This window comes from Rhinolophus sinicus, linkage group LG03 (assembly GCF_036562045.2).
Source record: "Rhinolophus sinicus isolate RSC01 linkage group LG03, ASM3656204v1, whole genome shotgun sequence".
NCBI classification, from domain to species: Eukaryota; Metazoa; Chordata; class Mammalia; order Chiroptera; family Rhinolophidae; genus Rhinolophus; species Rhinolophus sinicus.
In genome coordinates, this window is record NC_133753.1 from 23,701,707 (window position 1) to 23,716,806 (window position 15,100).

At 38.8% G+C, this 15,100-nt stretch overlaps 2 protein-coding genes across 3 annotated transcripts in view; both read left to right on the top strand.

The window, feature by feature from the left end:
* TMED10 (transmembrane p24 trafficking protein 10) overlaps nucleotides 1-7,628 on the top strand; it is a 36,991-nt gene extending 29,363 nt beyond the window's left edge. The window contains exons 4-5 of the mRNA XM_019733650.2: nucleotides 3,993-4,119; nucleotides 4,535-7,628. Coding sequence (XP_019589209.1) covers nucleotides 3,993-4,119; nucleotides 4,535-4,656 — 249 coding nt within the window. The 3' untranslated portion in view covers nucleotides 4,657-7,628. The remainder of the gene's footprint in view (nucleotides 1-3,992; nucleotides 4,120-4,534) is intronic.
* A 4,350-nt stretch (nucleotides 7,629-11,978) lies between these two features.
* Nucleotides 11,979-15,100, top strand: part of NEK9 (NIMA related kinase 9) — a 32,967-nt gene continuing 29,845 nt past the window's right edge. For both annotated transcript variants that reach the window (XM_019733564.2, XM_019733565.2), the window contains exons 1-2: nucleotides 11,979-12,350; nucleotides 14,564-14,741. In XM_019733564.2, coding sequence (XP_019589123.2) covers nucleotides 12,132-12,350; nucleotides 14,564-14,741 — 397 coding nt within the window. In that variant the 5' untranslated portion in view covers nucleotides 11,979-12,131. The remainder of the gene's footprint in view (nucleotides 12,351-14,563; nucleotides 14,742-15,100) is intronic.

Below are 15,100 nucleotides of genomic sequence, written 5' to 3' on the forward strand. Positions count from 1 at the left end.
TGAAGTCCCTTGTAGATCTAATATTCTTTGATTAATTTAACAGCTAAAGGCAGCCTGCAAGGGGAATGCTACCCCCTAGTGGAGAACTTATGTCAAATAGGCTTTGGTTTTGTCAGGCTGTGGGCAACTCACATATCATCCTTCCAGCTATGGAAGAGAGAAGTAGACTCGATGAATAAGCCTGCCTTCATGAAACATGTAGAAATTCACATTCGTACGGACATTTGGAACATTAAATCAGATATTTAGAAGAGTACAACAGTCAGTGGGGATTTCGATAGAGGTTTTCTTGTTAGCTTCTTATACTGGCTATGATAAAAAGTCTTGATGATACTCATTGAATGTTTAGTCCCAGACAAACAAAGAGGGTTTTCCTGAGACTACTTATGATAATTTGTTTTAAAATTTTATTCTCTTAGTCTGTAAAAATGAGAACAACAGTATAAAACCTAGGAAGTTTGACTAATAAACTAGACAACTTACCCAGATCCTTGTTGCCTAATATAGTTCATTCACGTCACCTTTAATAAAAAAAAAATTAGTGTGGTTTTTTCTTCATCTGGTTTTCTTCATCAAATTTTTAGTTCCTACAGAATAAAATGTAAACTCAGACTTGGATTCCAGTCCCAGCTCCACCAAGCTCTGAGACCTTGGGAAAGTAATTTAACACTCTTGGCCTTAATTTTTTCATCCTTAATTTTTTTCATCTGAAAAATTGAAGAAGAAGAATATTCACCTTATATGGGGTTTGAGGATTAAGGAGATTACAAGATATAAAATACCACATGCTGGGTATGCACTAGTAGGTCTGACTCATTGTACTACCTTCCTCATCCTCTTGCTCATTTTAGCTCCGACCTAACTTTTGAGCCCTGTATTTGCTATTATCCACCTCCACCCCCCAAGCACGTGTGTGTTGACACCTGAGTGCGTGCACATGCACGTCAGACTACTTAGGACTAGACTACAGTGGTGTCCCCAACACGGCCTGCACTGTGCTCCCTCCACGTTTTGATTTGCAGGTTCCGCTAAGCCTTGAATGCCTTTCTCTCTCATCTCCTTCAAAATCCTACACAACTTGTGAAGACCCAACTTACCCACTTCCCATTAAGCTTTCCTTTATCCTTTCAGTTATAATTAATCTCATGCTACTTTCTTTCCATTCCACTTTTAATGTGTGCCTTTGTTATAGAAGTTAATACATAATGCCTTATATTATGGTTATAACTTTTTATGTGAGCCTCTCCATCAGCCTTTGAACTTTTAGGAGCAGAAATCATTATTTATCTTGGTTTCTTGCATATAGTAAGCACTCAAAAAAAAACACACATTAAACACCCTTTCTACATTTGTTTTGATTTCTAGATTTAGATTAAGTGTAGAAATAAATATCCATTATTATTTTATTGTCATTGAATATTCATGTGTTCGATGGTTGAAGTAGCAAGTTGGTTTTCAATATTGTTTTAGTCTTTTGGCGATTCTTTTAAGTTTCCTAGATCTTAAATTAATATCAAGAATAAAGATAGTTATTAGGCAGAGATTTTTTTTTTTTTTTTAGGAAAAGAGACCTTCATCCCACTCAGAAGTATGAAAATAATTTATTGAATTAAGGACAGGATTGAATAGGAATATTTTATTGAGGTAATACAATTGACTTAGACAATAGAAATTGGGCTGCTTGATTATGAATAGTCTGCAGTAGGACCTACACGAGGAAAGGGCTTGGGGAATTGAATGACAACTAGACAGTGTGTAGTGTGGCTACTGTACAGCAGTTAAGAATGAGGTGAATCTGCAAGCACTGAAGTTTCTGGAACGAGCTTATTAAATGAAAAGAAAAGCAAGCCATAGAACAGTATACACGTTATGATCTCCCATTTATAAATAGTTTTTGATTATATTTTTCTATGTATATTTATATACAAACATAGTGTATCTTCTATCAAGGTCTGGAAAGATATACACCAAGTTCATAATCATGGTTACCTCTGAGAAGGAATGTATGGATGTGGGAATTGAGTTGTGAAGGTGGGCTTTTTGTTTTTGTTCCCTTTGCTTCTGAATAGTTTAAATTCTTTGGCAGGAGAACATATTTATGAGTTGCTTATACACCTAAAAAGGAAGTGAAACACGAGAAAAGAAAAGCTTTGGGAACAGGTACTTCAGGCTCTAATCTACAAATGCCACCTCAGTACCAAATTTATTTTTATTCCATCATCTATTTTGGGTTTTAGGCCTTTGGGCTATTGTCATTTAACTAAAAAAAGAAGAAGAAAAAATGGGGGAAGGGGTAAGAAGTAGTCTTCAAAATAATTTTTTAAAATATTATTTTCATCTGGCAGAGGCACAACCTTAGTTTCACTTCCAGTTCTTTTTGTAAGTTTCTATTTAGGGAACCTTAAATCATTCATCTCTAATTAAGTATCATAGCATTGTTTTTATACTACCTCATTCAGGAAGCTTTGGAGGGGGAAGTATAGACCAGGAGGGAAAACATTAAACAGGCTAAGGTTCAGCTTCTATATCTCTTGTGTTGGTATCTTTTTCCTGGGGAATTCCTTTGCTCTATGGCTCTACGTGAAATACATGATACATATTTTAGGTTAATGACAAAACCTGGCATTTGGGTATTTAACCAGGAGAATTAGCTTGATGCATTAATTAATCACTGGTTAAATGTTATACCCAGTTAGTTTTATTCTGTTCTGCAGCTGTCAATTGTACCATTAACTCGAGCCAACATTTCACTATGTAAGAAAATGTACATCCAGTAAAAAGTGTCTTTGGTGTGGATCATTGCAAATCTATCACCACATTTTATGTACCTTAAATATCAACTCAATTTTTATATCCCTATCCTAACAGCAGTTCCTCGCATTCTTTATTTTAAATAACTTTTGTCCCGTTCTTCACATGTTTAGTGAAGAGTACAGCGAGGCAAAGAGAACGTAAGAATACACTTAAACTCTTCCCATTCATTCTGTGTTAGTTGCTGTTAACATTTAACAGAAAAAGAACAGGAAAGTGAATTGGACAAGAGAGGGAAAAAAAAAGTAGAGAGTTCTGTAGATAATGTATGGTAAACAGGGAGTAAAGAAGCAGATGTAGAAAAAGAATTTTTGAAGAGTTCTCTATATGGAAAAATTTAAGAGCAACGATTGTATGAGTTTTAAGATCTGGAAAGCTTTGGTGGTATAGCCCCATTTTAAAGCATATGATAATCTAAGATTGATCAGAAAAAACATTAGAATAATGAAATCCTTGCTCTTGTCGTATCTTGGGGGGTTTCACAGATGTCTAGATTGAGAAAGGAAGACAGTTCATCTCTTTCTCACATCCTTCATTCCTTAGCATACTGGGAAGTCCCTGGAGATTTTTGTTTTTAGAATGGCAGTGTCATTCTAAAAATAAAAAATGCAATGCAATTTTTTTAGCAGACCTGGGATTCATCTGGCTTGTGGCGCAATAAACCTAGAGCTATTGTGGGATTTAAATGAGCAAACCAGAATTTTCCAATTTTATAATTTGAGTTATTATCTTAATTCTTTAGTTATATCTATTCTCTTATTCCTGTATATTCCCTTTTGGGAATTTCGTGGTTTTTCTTCTAAAACCACAGTTGACTAATATTATGACTCCACACTTACTGTGCTGATAATGTGTATTTCTTAGACATGAATAGAAGGGTGAAGTGCTTTATTAAAGTCAGAAATCTTGGGAAAATAATATATCTTACTTACAGCCTACCGTATTGTAGTACTTCTAAGGAGATTTTAATCAAAATTGAAGTGTAAAAAGAGTTTGAGATGGAAACCTGTAAACACTTGTAGGGAAGGGAAGAAGCCCAAACGTTAAAATACCATATGTTAGCATGATGACAAAAGAGCTTTTATGTTTGGTGAAACTTTTAAAAGATTCCTCTGTTGTCTTGTGTTCTTAACCAAAGCAATTTCTTCAGGGAGTGGGTTCATAATTTCTTTCTTTTCCAGATTGCAAAAGTTGAGAAGCTCAAACCTTTAGAGGTGGAGCTACGGCGCCTAGAAGACCTTTCCGAATCTATCGTGAATGATTTTGCCTACATGAAGAAGCGAGAGGAAGAGATGCGTGATACCAACGGTGAGCAGAAGGCAGCTTTCATTTCTCAATCAGTGAATCAGATCCCCAAACTTTAAATCCTGGGGAACCCTTGTCTCAGTTTTACCAAAGGTGGGATGTATGGAAAGATAATTGCTTACTTTGGCATTGCTGCTACAGGTAAATGAGCCTTGCTAGATTGTCAAGGGAATAGAAATTTCTTCTGTGATACGCAGTTGACCATATTCTCAGTTAGCTTATCATGTATCAAATTGATAGTACTAATGTCTGTAATTCTTAACATTTACGTGTAGGATAATGAAGATTTAAGAAAAAGCTGTCTGAAATCCTCCTGTTAGGCTCAGGGATAGCGTGAAGTTAATTGCCTTTTCCCCATGGCCATTGTTTAGCCTGCGAGCCTCACTTCATGACATTTACAACGCTTTTGTGTTTTCAGAGTCCACAAACACGCGGGTCCTGTACTTCAGCATCTTTTCAATGTTCTGCCTCATTGGACTCGCCACTTGGCAGGTCTTCTATCTGCGGCGCTTCTTCAAGGCCAAGAAATTGATTGAGTAACCAGGCCCACTCTCCTCCCACCTAGTATCTCAGCCAGCAGAACATCACTGGGACGTGCCGGCGGAAGGCATCCTACCAACAGCACCATCAAGGCACGCTGGAGCTTTCTTTCCAGAACTCATTTCTCTTGGTGTGGGAGGACATGGGTCACCGCCCACACCCAGCAAGGCAGTGAGGGACTTCTTTTTAACTTGATAGGATTTGGACTGGTTTTGCAACAATAGGACGATTATTAGAGTCACCTATGACAAAAAATAGGGGTTACCTAGATAATGCCAAAGCCAGTTGGGTTTCCTCATGTGATTTCTTCGAACCATGGTTTTCTTTTCCTCTCGCACTTGCTCACCAGCTTGGGCTTCCACTTCAATTCCTTTACCAAGATTTGTATGACCATGTGGAACTCGTTTCATTCTGATTGTCCTCTTTGGATTTCCGTCTGAAAACAACCTTAACTTTATCTTAACCTTTAGCTGAAGTGTTTAGGTAGCTTCTGGTGATATCCTTTCATAATTTTATCTTTTCAAATTTTATGTCTCTTAAAAGGGTGATGGATTTGACACCTCAGAAATGAGCTTTGAACTGTAGATAACTCTTAAAGAAAATTTCCTTTTAGAGAATTAAAATATTTGTGCTCAACTGCTTGAACTTTTTTCGTGTGTTTAGTTCTATGCAACTTTATTACATGTGTAGATTTGTGTGACCACCACCCCAAGATGCAGAACAGTTCCATCACAGGGATCCCTTGTCTACCCTTTTATAGCCACAGCCACTTCCCTTCCTTCCCCCCTGAGCCCCAACCTCTGGCAACCACTAATCTGTTCTCCGTTTCTCTAATTTTGTCATTTCAAGAATGTTATGTAAAAAGAATCATACAGTATGTAACCTTTTGAGATTGACTTTTTTCACTTAGCGTAATTCCCTTGAAATCCATCCAAGTTGTTGCATGTATCAATAGTTTGTTCCTTTTTATTGCTCAGTAGTATTTCATGGTATGGATATACCGCCGTTTAACTATTCACCCATTGAAGAACATTGGAGTTGTTTTTAGTTTTTGGCCTTTATTAATAAAGCTGCTGTGAACATACATGTATAGGTTTTTATGTGAACATAAATTTTCATTTCTCTGGGATAAATGCCCAAGAGGGCAATTGCTGGGTTGTATGGTAAGAGCATGTTTATTTTTGTAAGAACCGCTCTACTTTTTTTCCAGAGTGAGTGTGCCATTTATGTTTCTACCAGCAATGGATGACCAATCCGGTTTCTCCACATCCTCACCTGTATTTGCTGTTATTATTTTTTATTTTAGTCATTCAGATCGATGTATGTAACGATACCTCATTATGGTTTTAATTTGCATTTTCCTAATGGCTAATGTTGAACATCTTTTCATGGGCTTTTTTGCCATCTTTGTATCTTCCTCAGTGAAATATCTGTTCATGTCCTTTGCCCATTTTCTAATTAGATTATTCTTTTTACTAATGAGTTTTGAGAGTTCCTTATTTATCCTAGATACAAGTCCTTTGTCAGATACGTGGTTGCTTGAATTTTTAACATAACTTCTACCAAGGAAAAAAGTAGTAAAATTTACCAAGTCTTCTAACATGGCCAGTCACTGACTTAATTCCTATTCTTATGTGTCCCCCTAAGACATATGAGGTATAAAAAAAATAACGCATCTGGGATCATGAATAAATACTTGAGAATACGTGTCGTGAAAGCAAAGACAAGAATCACTGTGAGAATACGAGGTGCCTAAAGGCCAATACTAATGTAAATAAGAGCGTGGATACAAATGACCATGTTTGTAAACAATTATGAAAAATATTATGAAAATTTCCCCACTTCTCTCAGGAAAGGAGGTGGGAGTTTGTCCTTTCTGTAATCTCTTTTTTAACCCTGCTGACTCTTGCAGGGTTTGTCTAATCACAGTGGCAATTGCAGGACCTAGGGCCATGCAGCTTGTGGTTAAGAAGCAGCATCCTGGAATTAACAGAGAACACTGCTGTGATGACCTGGATAGAAGTACAAAGGTAGAAGAGGAAGTGAGTTATGTTGTTAGAATCTCAGGCTGTTCTGTTAATGTTCCAGCTACTGTGAACCCAAAAGCCCTTTTTCTTCTCCCTTTGACTCCCTATATGAATTTCTGGTGTGGCATTGAAAGTGGTTCTTTCATTAATTTGGGCAACATTGCCATCTGCTGGTAAGAATTGATTGGTACTGCTTCTGAGAACCTGGCAGCTGAATTCTTGCAAAAGAGCAGCAGATGTTGTGAAAGTCTCTCTGTGGTGTTACAAATACTCAACGACAAAGGATGCATCCAAGTAGGGAAGAAAATGACCAAATTTGTGGATTAAGATCCAACCTTAGACGTTTAAAGGTGAAATTCTGTACTATTAGCCTAAGAAGATACTGTTTCATAATTCTGACTGGTGCCTTTCCCCTTTTTAGAAGCAATGAAAGCTACTCAGTAGATTATAGTACTCTGTTCTGACAAAAGGTCAAAGAAGATAAAAGAGGGGAATATTTTATTTTGCTGATATTTTTGTTCCCAAATGTGACTCTGTGAAAGTGAAATTCTTTCATGTCCTTTCCTTTTACTCATGCCAAAACTACCAACTCGGACTTCTGTGCTTTTGGTTTAAAGTTCATTAGTATTACACCTTGATTTTATCTAAAAGTAAAATTACTTGCGTTTGATAAAAGGCTAGTGCAAGGGCAAATCTGTTTTAAAAATGAGGATGTTACCTCGTTTCCTCTGTTTTTGAGCCTATTATTCAACATGGTCTGTGTAATACAGGTGAGAATGATGCAGTTTAAGTAAGATTTGTTATACCATTGTCATAAACGCTGTCATAAGCAATTTTTCTGTTTGTTTAATAGAAAGAGGCATGTGGCATTTATACAGATTCACTTGTAAGAGTTGGATGGGGACTTTTGTGTAAATTTTCTCAAATAAAGGCTAGCAGAAACCATTTTTAGGTGTATTTTTCTGTTACTCTTTGTCTGGATTGGCAGTGATTCGTCCGTATCCCTCAGTTTTAAAGTATGGCAAGTTATACGTGATTAAGTAGAGAAAAAATATTGTCCATAATTTACTCCAGATGGATAAAGTTTTTGTGAATTAGTAATAGTTTATATTTTATATATGTTACATATGTATATGAAAATAATAATTATACATCTTCATAAAGACCAAATAGGGCTCTGTAAGCCAGGCATTATTCCATAGCTTCTCTCTTGGAAACTGGTATTGGAATTATTCCTACAGAAAGTCTTCTCCTTTGCCCTCCATTCTTAAAATACCCCTCCCAATTTAGAACCCCTCACGACTTGCTTTACTGACCCCTCACATTTATGCAAAACCCTACTCCAGCAAGTAAAGGCCATTTTCTCCTTTCCTTTTACTTGCAGTTGGACATTTTTCATAAAGCTTCTTTCCAAGAGTCGACCTGAAGTGCTTTGCACATTCACTGGCTGGCCTCTTATTCACATGCATTTCCCCAAAAAACAGGTAACTTGTCAGTGAATCTATACAAAGTAATGGTTCCCAACATTTGAGTATAAATATTTTAACATAAAAAATGTCTTATTTCTCACTGATATTTTACTTTTAGAGAACATAATGAATAAATTCAGCAACTTGACAAAACGAACTTTAATAATCTCAACAGTATCATATATTTGTTAAACGGTAGTACATGTTTTGCCAATTATTATTTGTTCAGTCTGCAGCAGTGGTGTCCCACCCGCGTAACATGAACCACCCCGTATAATTTTACATTTGTAGTACCACATTAAAGTAAAACTAATTTTAATAATATATTTTGTCTAATATATCCAAAATAGCATTTCACCACGTAGTCAATATAAAAATGAGATGTTTTATTCTATTTTTTCATAGAAAGTCTTCGAAAAGCATTTTATAGCTACAGCACATCTGCATTGACTAGACTTAATTCAGGTGTTCAAGAGCTGCATATAGCTAGTGGCAGCATGCCATATCGGACAGTGAAGGGTATAGACTTGGGTAGATTCTGTCTTTATAGTAACTTATGGCCCCTGGGGATCTGCCATTCATTCACAAGTGGGAACTTCTGTTATGTAGCATCTTAACTATTCACTTGTTAAAATATAACATGGAAATAACTTTTTTGATGAGAGGCAGTTTAAAAAATCAGTTATACCTTTAGTATTTCTGGACTTAACTAAGACTATTCAAAGGTCAGATATTTAGTTTAATTTACATCCAGTATAAAGAACTGAGCATGAGTGTTTCTGTTCTGTCTTCCCTAAGATGGAAAGGGCTGTTGGTTGAGCTTCTATCTATGCATACTATACTACTAAACAATTGGCAGTACCAGGCTAAGTTACAGAAAACTATCTAGTTCCTCATTGGAAAGATGCCAGAAAATGAATTTTTAAGCTTTGGCTGATTATTCAGTTTCTCTGAAAGTCAACATTTCTGATTTTAAGTAACAGCTTTTTCCATTCTTTTTAACTCAAGAAAGCATTTATGGAATATCCTGTTTAATATGCTGAGCTAAACTCTGGAGTAGACCCGAATAAATAAGCAATACTTATCCTCAAAATGCCATCTAATTAATAGGAGGAGGTAGATGGAATGGCCTCTATCTGGAATGATCTCCCTACTTTATTTAGCCATTACTGACAATATTTTAGATATTCCTCCAGGAAGCCTTCACTAACCCAGCAAGTTTGGCTGGGAAAGATGCCCCTCCTAATAATACTTGTACTTTCTTTATAATTATCCTGTAACTTATGCACCATTATCCTTATAATTGCCTCATCTGTCTGTTACATGGACTGCAAGTTCCATGAGAGTAGGAACCATGTTTACTTTGTTCTCCCTTGTAACCCAGCACCAGCACAAGTTGGTACTCAGTATGTGTTGAATGAATGAAAATTCAAAAATCTCTCCACAATATAGAACTTGAATGAAACCAACAAAATAAAATTTAATGGGTTATCAGTCAAGATTTCCATTTAGGTTTAAAAAGTGTTAGATATATATAAGATAATGACCTGATACTCATTCAACAGATCTTTTTTTTTTTTTACAAGACTTTATTGGGGAACAGTGTATACTTCCAGGACTTTTTTCCAAGTCAAGTTGTTGTCCTTTCAGTCTTAGTTGTGGAGGGCACAGCTCAGCTCCACGTCCAGTTGCTATTGCTAGTTGCAGGGGCGCAGCCCACCATCCCTTGCAGGACTCGAGGAATCGAACTGGCAACCTTGTGGTTGTGAGCCCACTGGCCCATGTGGGAATCGAACTGGCAGCCTTCGGAGGTAGGAGCACGGAGCTCTAACCACCTGAGCCACTGGGCGGGCCCCAACAAATCATTTTTAAACCTATCATATCAAGCACTTTTCAAGGCATTGGTGATACAGAACTGTGTCCAAGAGTACAAAATTCTCTCTTGGAGCTTATATTCTAATGAATGGAGATAATTAAAAAAGTAAACAATAAACAAGACATCCATATTTTACAGATTAGCATTGTGAAGAAAATAATGCATGATGTGATCTAGTGGAAGGGCTGTGTTACTTTGGATTGAATGTGAAAACAGTTAAGTACAGGGAACAGTATAAGAAGACCATCAGTATGAAGGCTGGTGCACTAATAAAATAGAAATATTGGATCTAGATCAAAGAAGATACAAATTTCCCTTGTACTCTCCTATTCAGACCTGATGTGGAATGTTAGGCACAGTGTGATGTCATACTTTAAAAGGAATATTTATGAACTGTGAAGAAGTCAGAGGAATGTGAACTCCTTAGTCCTCACACCCCTCACCCCATTATATCAATTCTCCCTATTTGCTATCACTATCCACCTAGTAAAAACCCTGCAAGTGTCTCCTAGAGTCTTACATGTACCACACCAACCACATCCCAACTGATCATAAAGTCTAAATAAATGTTCCTTAGATGGAGTTCTTAAGTCTGGATCTTCTCTCCACTAACAGAGATAGTACCTCAGTGCCTGTTCTTTTTTTAGCATATAAATTGCCTCTTAACTGGTCTCCCTGAGTCCAGTCTTGTTCTCCACATTGTCGTCAGAGTTCTTTGTAAAATATAACTTTGTTCATCTGTAAGGTGATCATATTGTTTATTGTCTGAGCTGGGCACTTGAGCAAAAGAAGGCTCTATTAATTATGCTGGGGAGGAAAAAGGGGTAAACCGGGACTTCCCCAGCAAATCGGGACAGTCACCCTAATCATATACTCCCCTGCTTAAAAACCTCCCATAATTTTCCATTGCCCACAGGAAAAGCCAAACTATGAAACTATATCTGAGGACCTGTCTTCCTTCTACCTAGCATGTATCTTGGCCTCCGGCTACATGATCTTCTCTTCGCCCCAACACATCCTGCTCTAGGAAAGGTGTGGAACCAGATTGCTGGGTTTGACTCCCAGCTCCCCTTCCCAGCTGTGTAACACAGAGCAGGTTACTTAACCTCCAGTATTTCAGTTCCTTCTATAGAATGGGAACAATAGGATTAAGTAGGATGATACATGGAAAGAAAACATTAGCATTGTGCTAGGAACACACTATAAATGTTTGCTGTTATCTCTGATCAGATTCCCACAATTTTACAGATTAAAAAAAAAGCTTGGAGATGTGAAGTTGCCTAAAGTCGCAACTAATGGAACACGTTTTTCGACTGTATTGCAATACTTCCAGTTACTTGAGGGCAAGGAGCATCTTATTGCGGATTCTCCACCCAGCAAATACAGTGGTACCTAGCGCTCAGAGAATGTTCCAGGAGATTAAATGGTTACAGATTTGGAAAGACGCGCTGAAGAATAATGTTAAGTCTGGAAAAAGAGAAGAGAGAGTTTCAGGGGAGTTGACAAAATATTTTTGGAGTTGTGTGTAAGAGGAAGGGACCTAGGGTAGTTCTGGGAGAAATAAGGCCCACTGACAGACGACAGGAGGCAAATATTCCCGCTTACTAGAATAACTCTCTAAACAAAGAGCGCTGTGCAACACTGGAAGGGACTGCTTGCCCAGTCACTGCCCTTCAGATGGACCTGTCGCCAAGATGAGACAGGACGAAATCTGGACCTGGAAGCTGTCTGGGGACCAGGCCAGGGATCGGGGAAGTGGTCTTACAGACCCATCGGTGACCTCCTTGCTCCTGCCAGAGCCCTTCGGTTCCACGTGGTCGCTACCACGCACCCGCCAACCCTCGCGAAGGCCTCACTTTCCACGCGGGTGGAAAGCGAAGAAAGCCGTGGCGCCCGAGACCAAGCAAGTGGGCCAGCGGAGGCGGAGAAAACCCTGCTGGGCCGGAAGTACCCAGAACCGCTTCCGGGTCAGGGGGAAGGCGCCACCATGGAACCTCGCCGGGTTGCGGGGCTGACGGAGAAGCGAGGCATCTGAAGCAAGAAGAGAAGCACAGCACGGCAAGAGCCACCAGGGACGCGCAGGCCGGTCCTGCGGCCGCCGCCATGTCCGTGCTGGGCGAGTACGAACGACACTGCGATTCCATCAACTCGGACTTCGGGAGCGAGTCCGGGAGTGGCGGGGACTCGGGCGCGGGGCCCAGCGCCAGTCCGGGGCCGCGAGCCGGCGGCGGCGCGCCGGAGCAGGAGGAGCTGCACTACATCCCCATCCGCGTCCTGGGCCGCGGCGCCTTCGGGGAGGCCACGCTGTACCGCCGCACGGAGGTAGCGGCCCCCGCTTCCGGCCGCCCCAGCCCCTCCGCAGCCCCGCGTTCCCCGCGTCTTGCGACTGGTCCTCTCGTAGTGCTTGGGTGCCCGCAGGGTGTATGTCCCAGGGTCCGCTCCACCACTCTTCCAAGTCACCGGCACTAGGGATTCGTTACATCACTGGTTTTACTTACTGGTCGTTTTTGTTTAACCCGGGGAACTGAGCAAGTCATTGAACCTTCTCTTAGCCTTAGTTTCCCCATCTATAAAATGGGATTAGTAATAACTACCTTAAAATAATCTTTATTCTTAAAGGTTATTTTGAGACTTAAACAAAGGTGCTTTGCAAACTGTAAGTTATAAAGTGGTCCATGTTAAAGTGTTGCCAAAATTATTTCCTCTCAGCTCTCCAAGGTCATGGTGGGGAAGACGGGCATAGCTTCAAAATTCCCACATCAGTGGCAATTCTGCTCTTTGCCATTGTCTTTAAGTTCAGATGTGAACACTCAATTGGAAATTTTTCTTGAAGAGTAGGGAGATCGTTTACCCAGCAGCGTTTATGCCTGGGAAATACTTCTTTGGTATATTCTATGCCGTTAATTCTTAACTTTAGAGGGCACAAGGACCCCTTTGAGAACCTAATGTAAATATAATCACCCCATCCACATTTTCACATATACATATCCTTTGAAGAGATTCATGGATAGCTGACCCCCAAGTTCAGAATGAAGACTGATCTAAAACCCTGCAGTGGTGACTCTACTTGCAAAAACTAACCATAAACTGATTTTGGTCATTCACGTCTTAAAACTTTAGCTTTAGAATAGTTAAGCATTTAAAGAGAGAACATGCTGGGGTTATTGAACGTGATTCATCCATCAGTGAGCCATCTGGAGTTCTGGTGTGTGTTCCAAACTAGCGTAGTTTTAAGGCTAAAAGATGGAGAGAGGTGGTTGCAAGAGAATATCTTTAAGTGTTCTTTTTTGTCATAATGCCACATTAATGTATGATGTTAGTGTTAGTATTCTGTTTTCTTATTTGTACTCAATATGAGAAAGGAGATAAGCATTAGTATTCCTGTTTTATAGTAAAAAAACTGAGACTATATTCAAGTGACTTGCTAGCTTAAATTAGAAGTAAGTCTTGGACTAGAATGGAGTTTTACATCTCCTTGCCCAAGCCTTTTCATTTTTATGTTGAACTTGATTACAGAGATTTTTTTAAGTGAAATTTGGTTACACTTCCCCAAACTGCGTAACATCCATATCACCAAATATTTTTAGATCTATGAATTTACGAAGGTTTAATTAGAAGCAAACCTTTCCCTCAAGAAGCTTGTATTTCAGTGGGAAGACAAGTTGGCTCCGTTAGTAAACAAATAGCATTTAAGTTGTATGTGTATATAAATGAATGCACAAGTGTCGTTTCAGTGTATGAACTCGGAAAATTAAGGGAGTAGTTGCATTGAATAAATGTACAGCAGAAAGCTCATCAGGACCTTCCCAAAAAAGTTCTAAAGTCCTAGCAGAGCCATTCTAGAGGATGGGGAGAGTAATTTAGGTGGGGGTGCTCCTGATCTGGGGAGCAATATCAGTAAAGAATTAGAGATATAAAAGTGAATGCATATTGGGAGCTGCAGGTTGAGTTTTCATGAATAGAGAAAAACATGATGCATAAAAGTGACAGGAGATAGAGTTACAAAATGGGCAGCATGAGTTAAGTGAACCCAGAGCTGTCAGTCATGACTTATTTTTATCCAGAAAGGGTAAATGAAAACCACTTGAGAAATCTAATTTTATAAAATTAGAGGCAAATTTAGTATTTCTATTTTACAAGCATCTGTGGTCAGCTGTAGGTAACCACTCTCCAGTTCTCTATTTCTCCAACATTCTAGCCCTATTACAATTCTCATCATGACTAACAGTCTGTCTTAATGTCCCTCAACATAATCTTTGAGATCTACTTCCATCCCACATTTTTACCTGGAATTGACATAATGCATATTAAATGTAGCAACAATGTAATAGCATCTTAATATCCTACAGTAAATAACGATGCTCAATTGTATACAGAACCTTTAAAGTCTGTTCATGTTTTGTTTAAAGAAAAAAAGTAAAAGCAGTCAGTCTCTGCCCATCTAGGAAGTTTTCTTTCTAGGTTTACAGATCATGTGTGGATTCATTTGCTGCCAGGGAGGAGAAAAGCACGATACCTCTATTGCTGTGTTGTAGGATGACTCATTGGTTGTGTGGAAGGAAGTTGATTTGATCCGACTGTCTGAGAAGGAGCGTCGTGACGCCTTGAATGAGGTGGTTATTCTGGCGCTGCTGCAGCATGACAATATTATTGCCTACTACAATCACTTCATGGACAATACCACCCTGCTCATTGAGCTGGAATATTGTAATGGTAAGGTGGAATTCGGTGGGACTGCCTCTGGCAATACATTCTTGTGCCCTTACTTACCTTGAGGCGGACGGAAAAAGAAAAGGCATACACAGTGATAAAAACTTTAAATGAATGTCTTGAGTTTAAGAGAAATAGTTCAGGCCCTGGAGAGTTTGTACAAAATGTGATGTACAAAATAAAAGGAGTGATTTCCCCCCCTGCATACTTAAATTATGCCTTGTAATTATAGTTCCATTTTCAAATTACTTGTTCAGTTGGATTTTCTATTCATTTTTCAAGTTTTTTTCTTATGAAATGGCGTGAGTTAGTCGTTAAAGGCGTAGTGTGGCTTGATGTAATAGTTAATGAAATCTTACAGG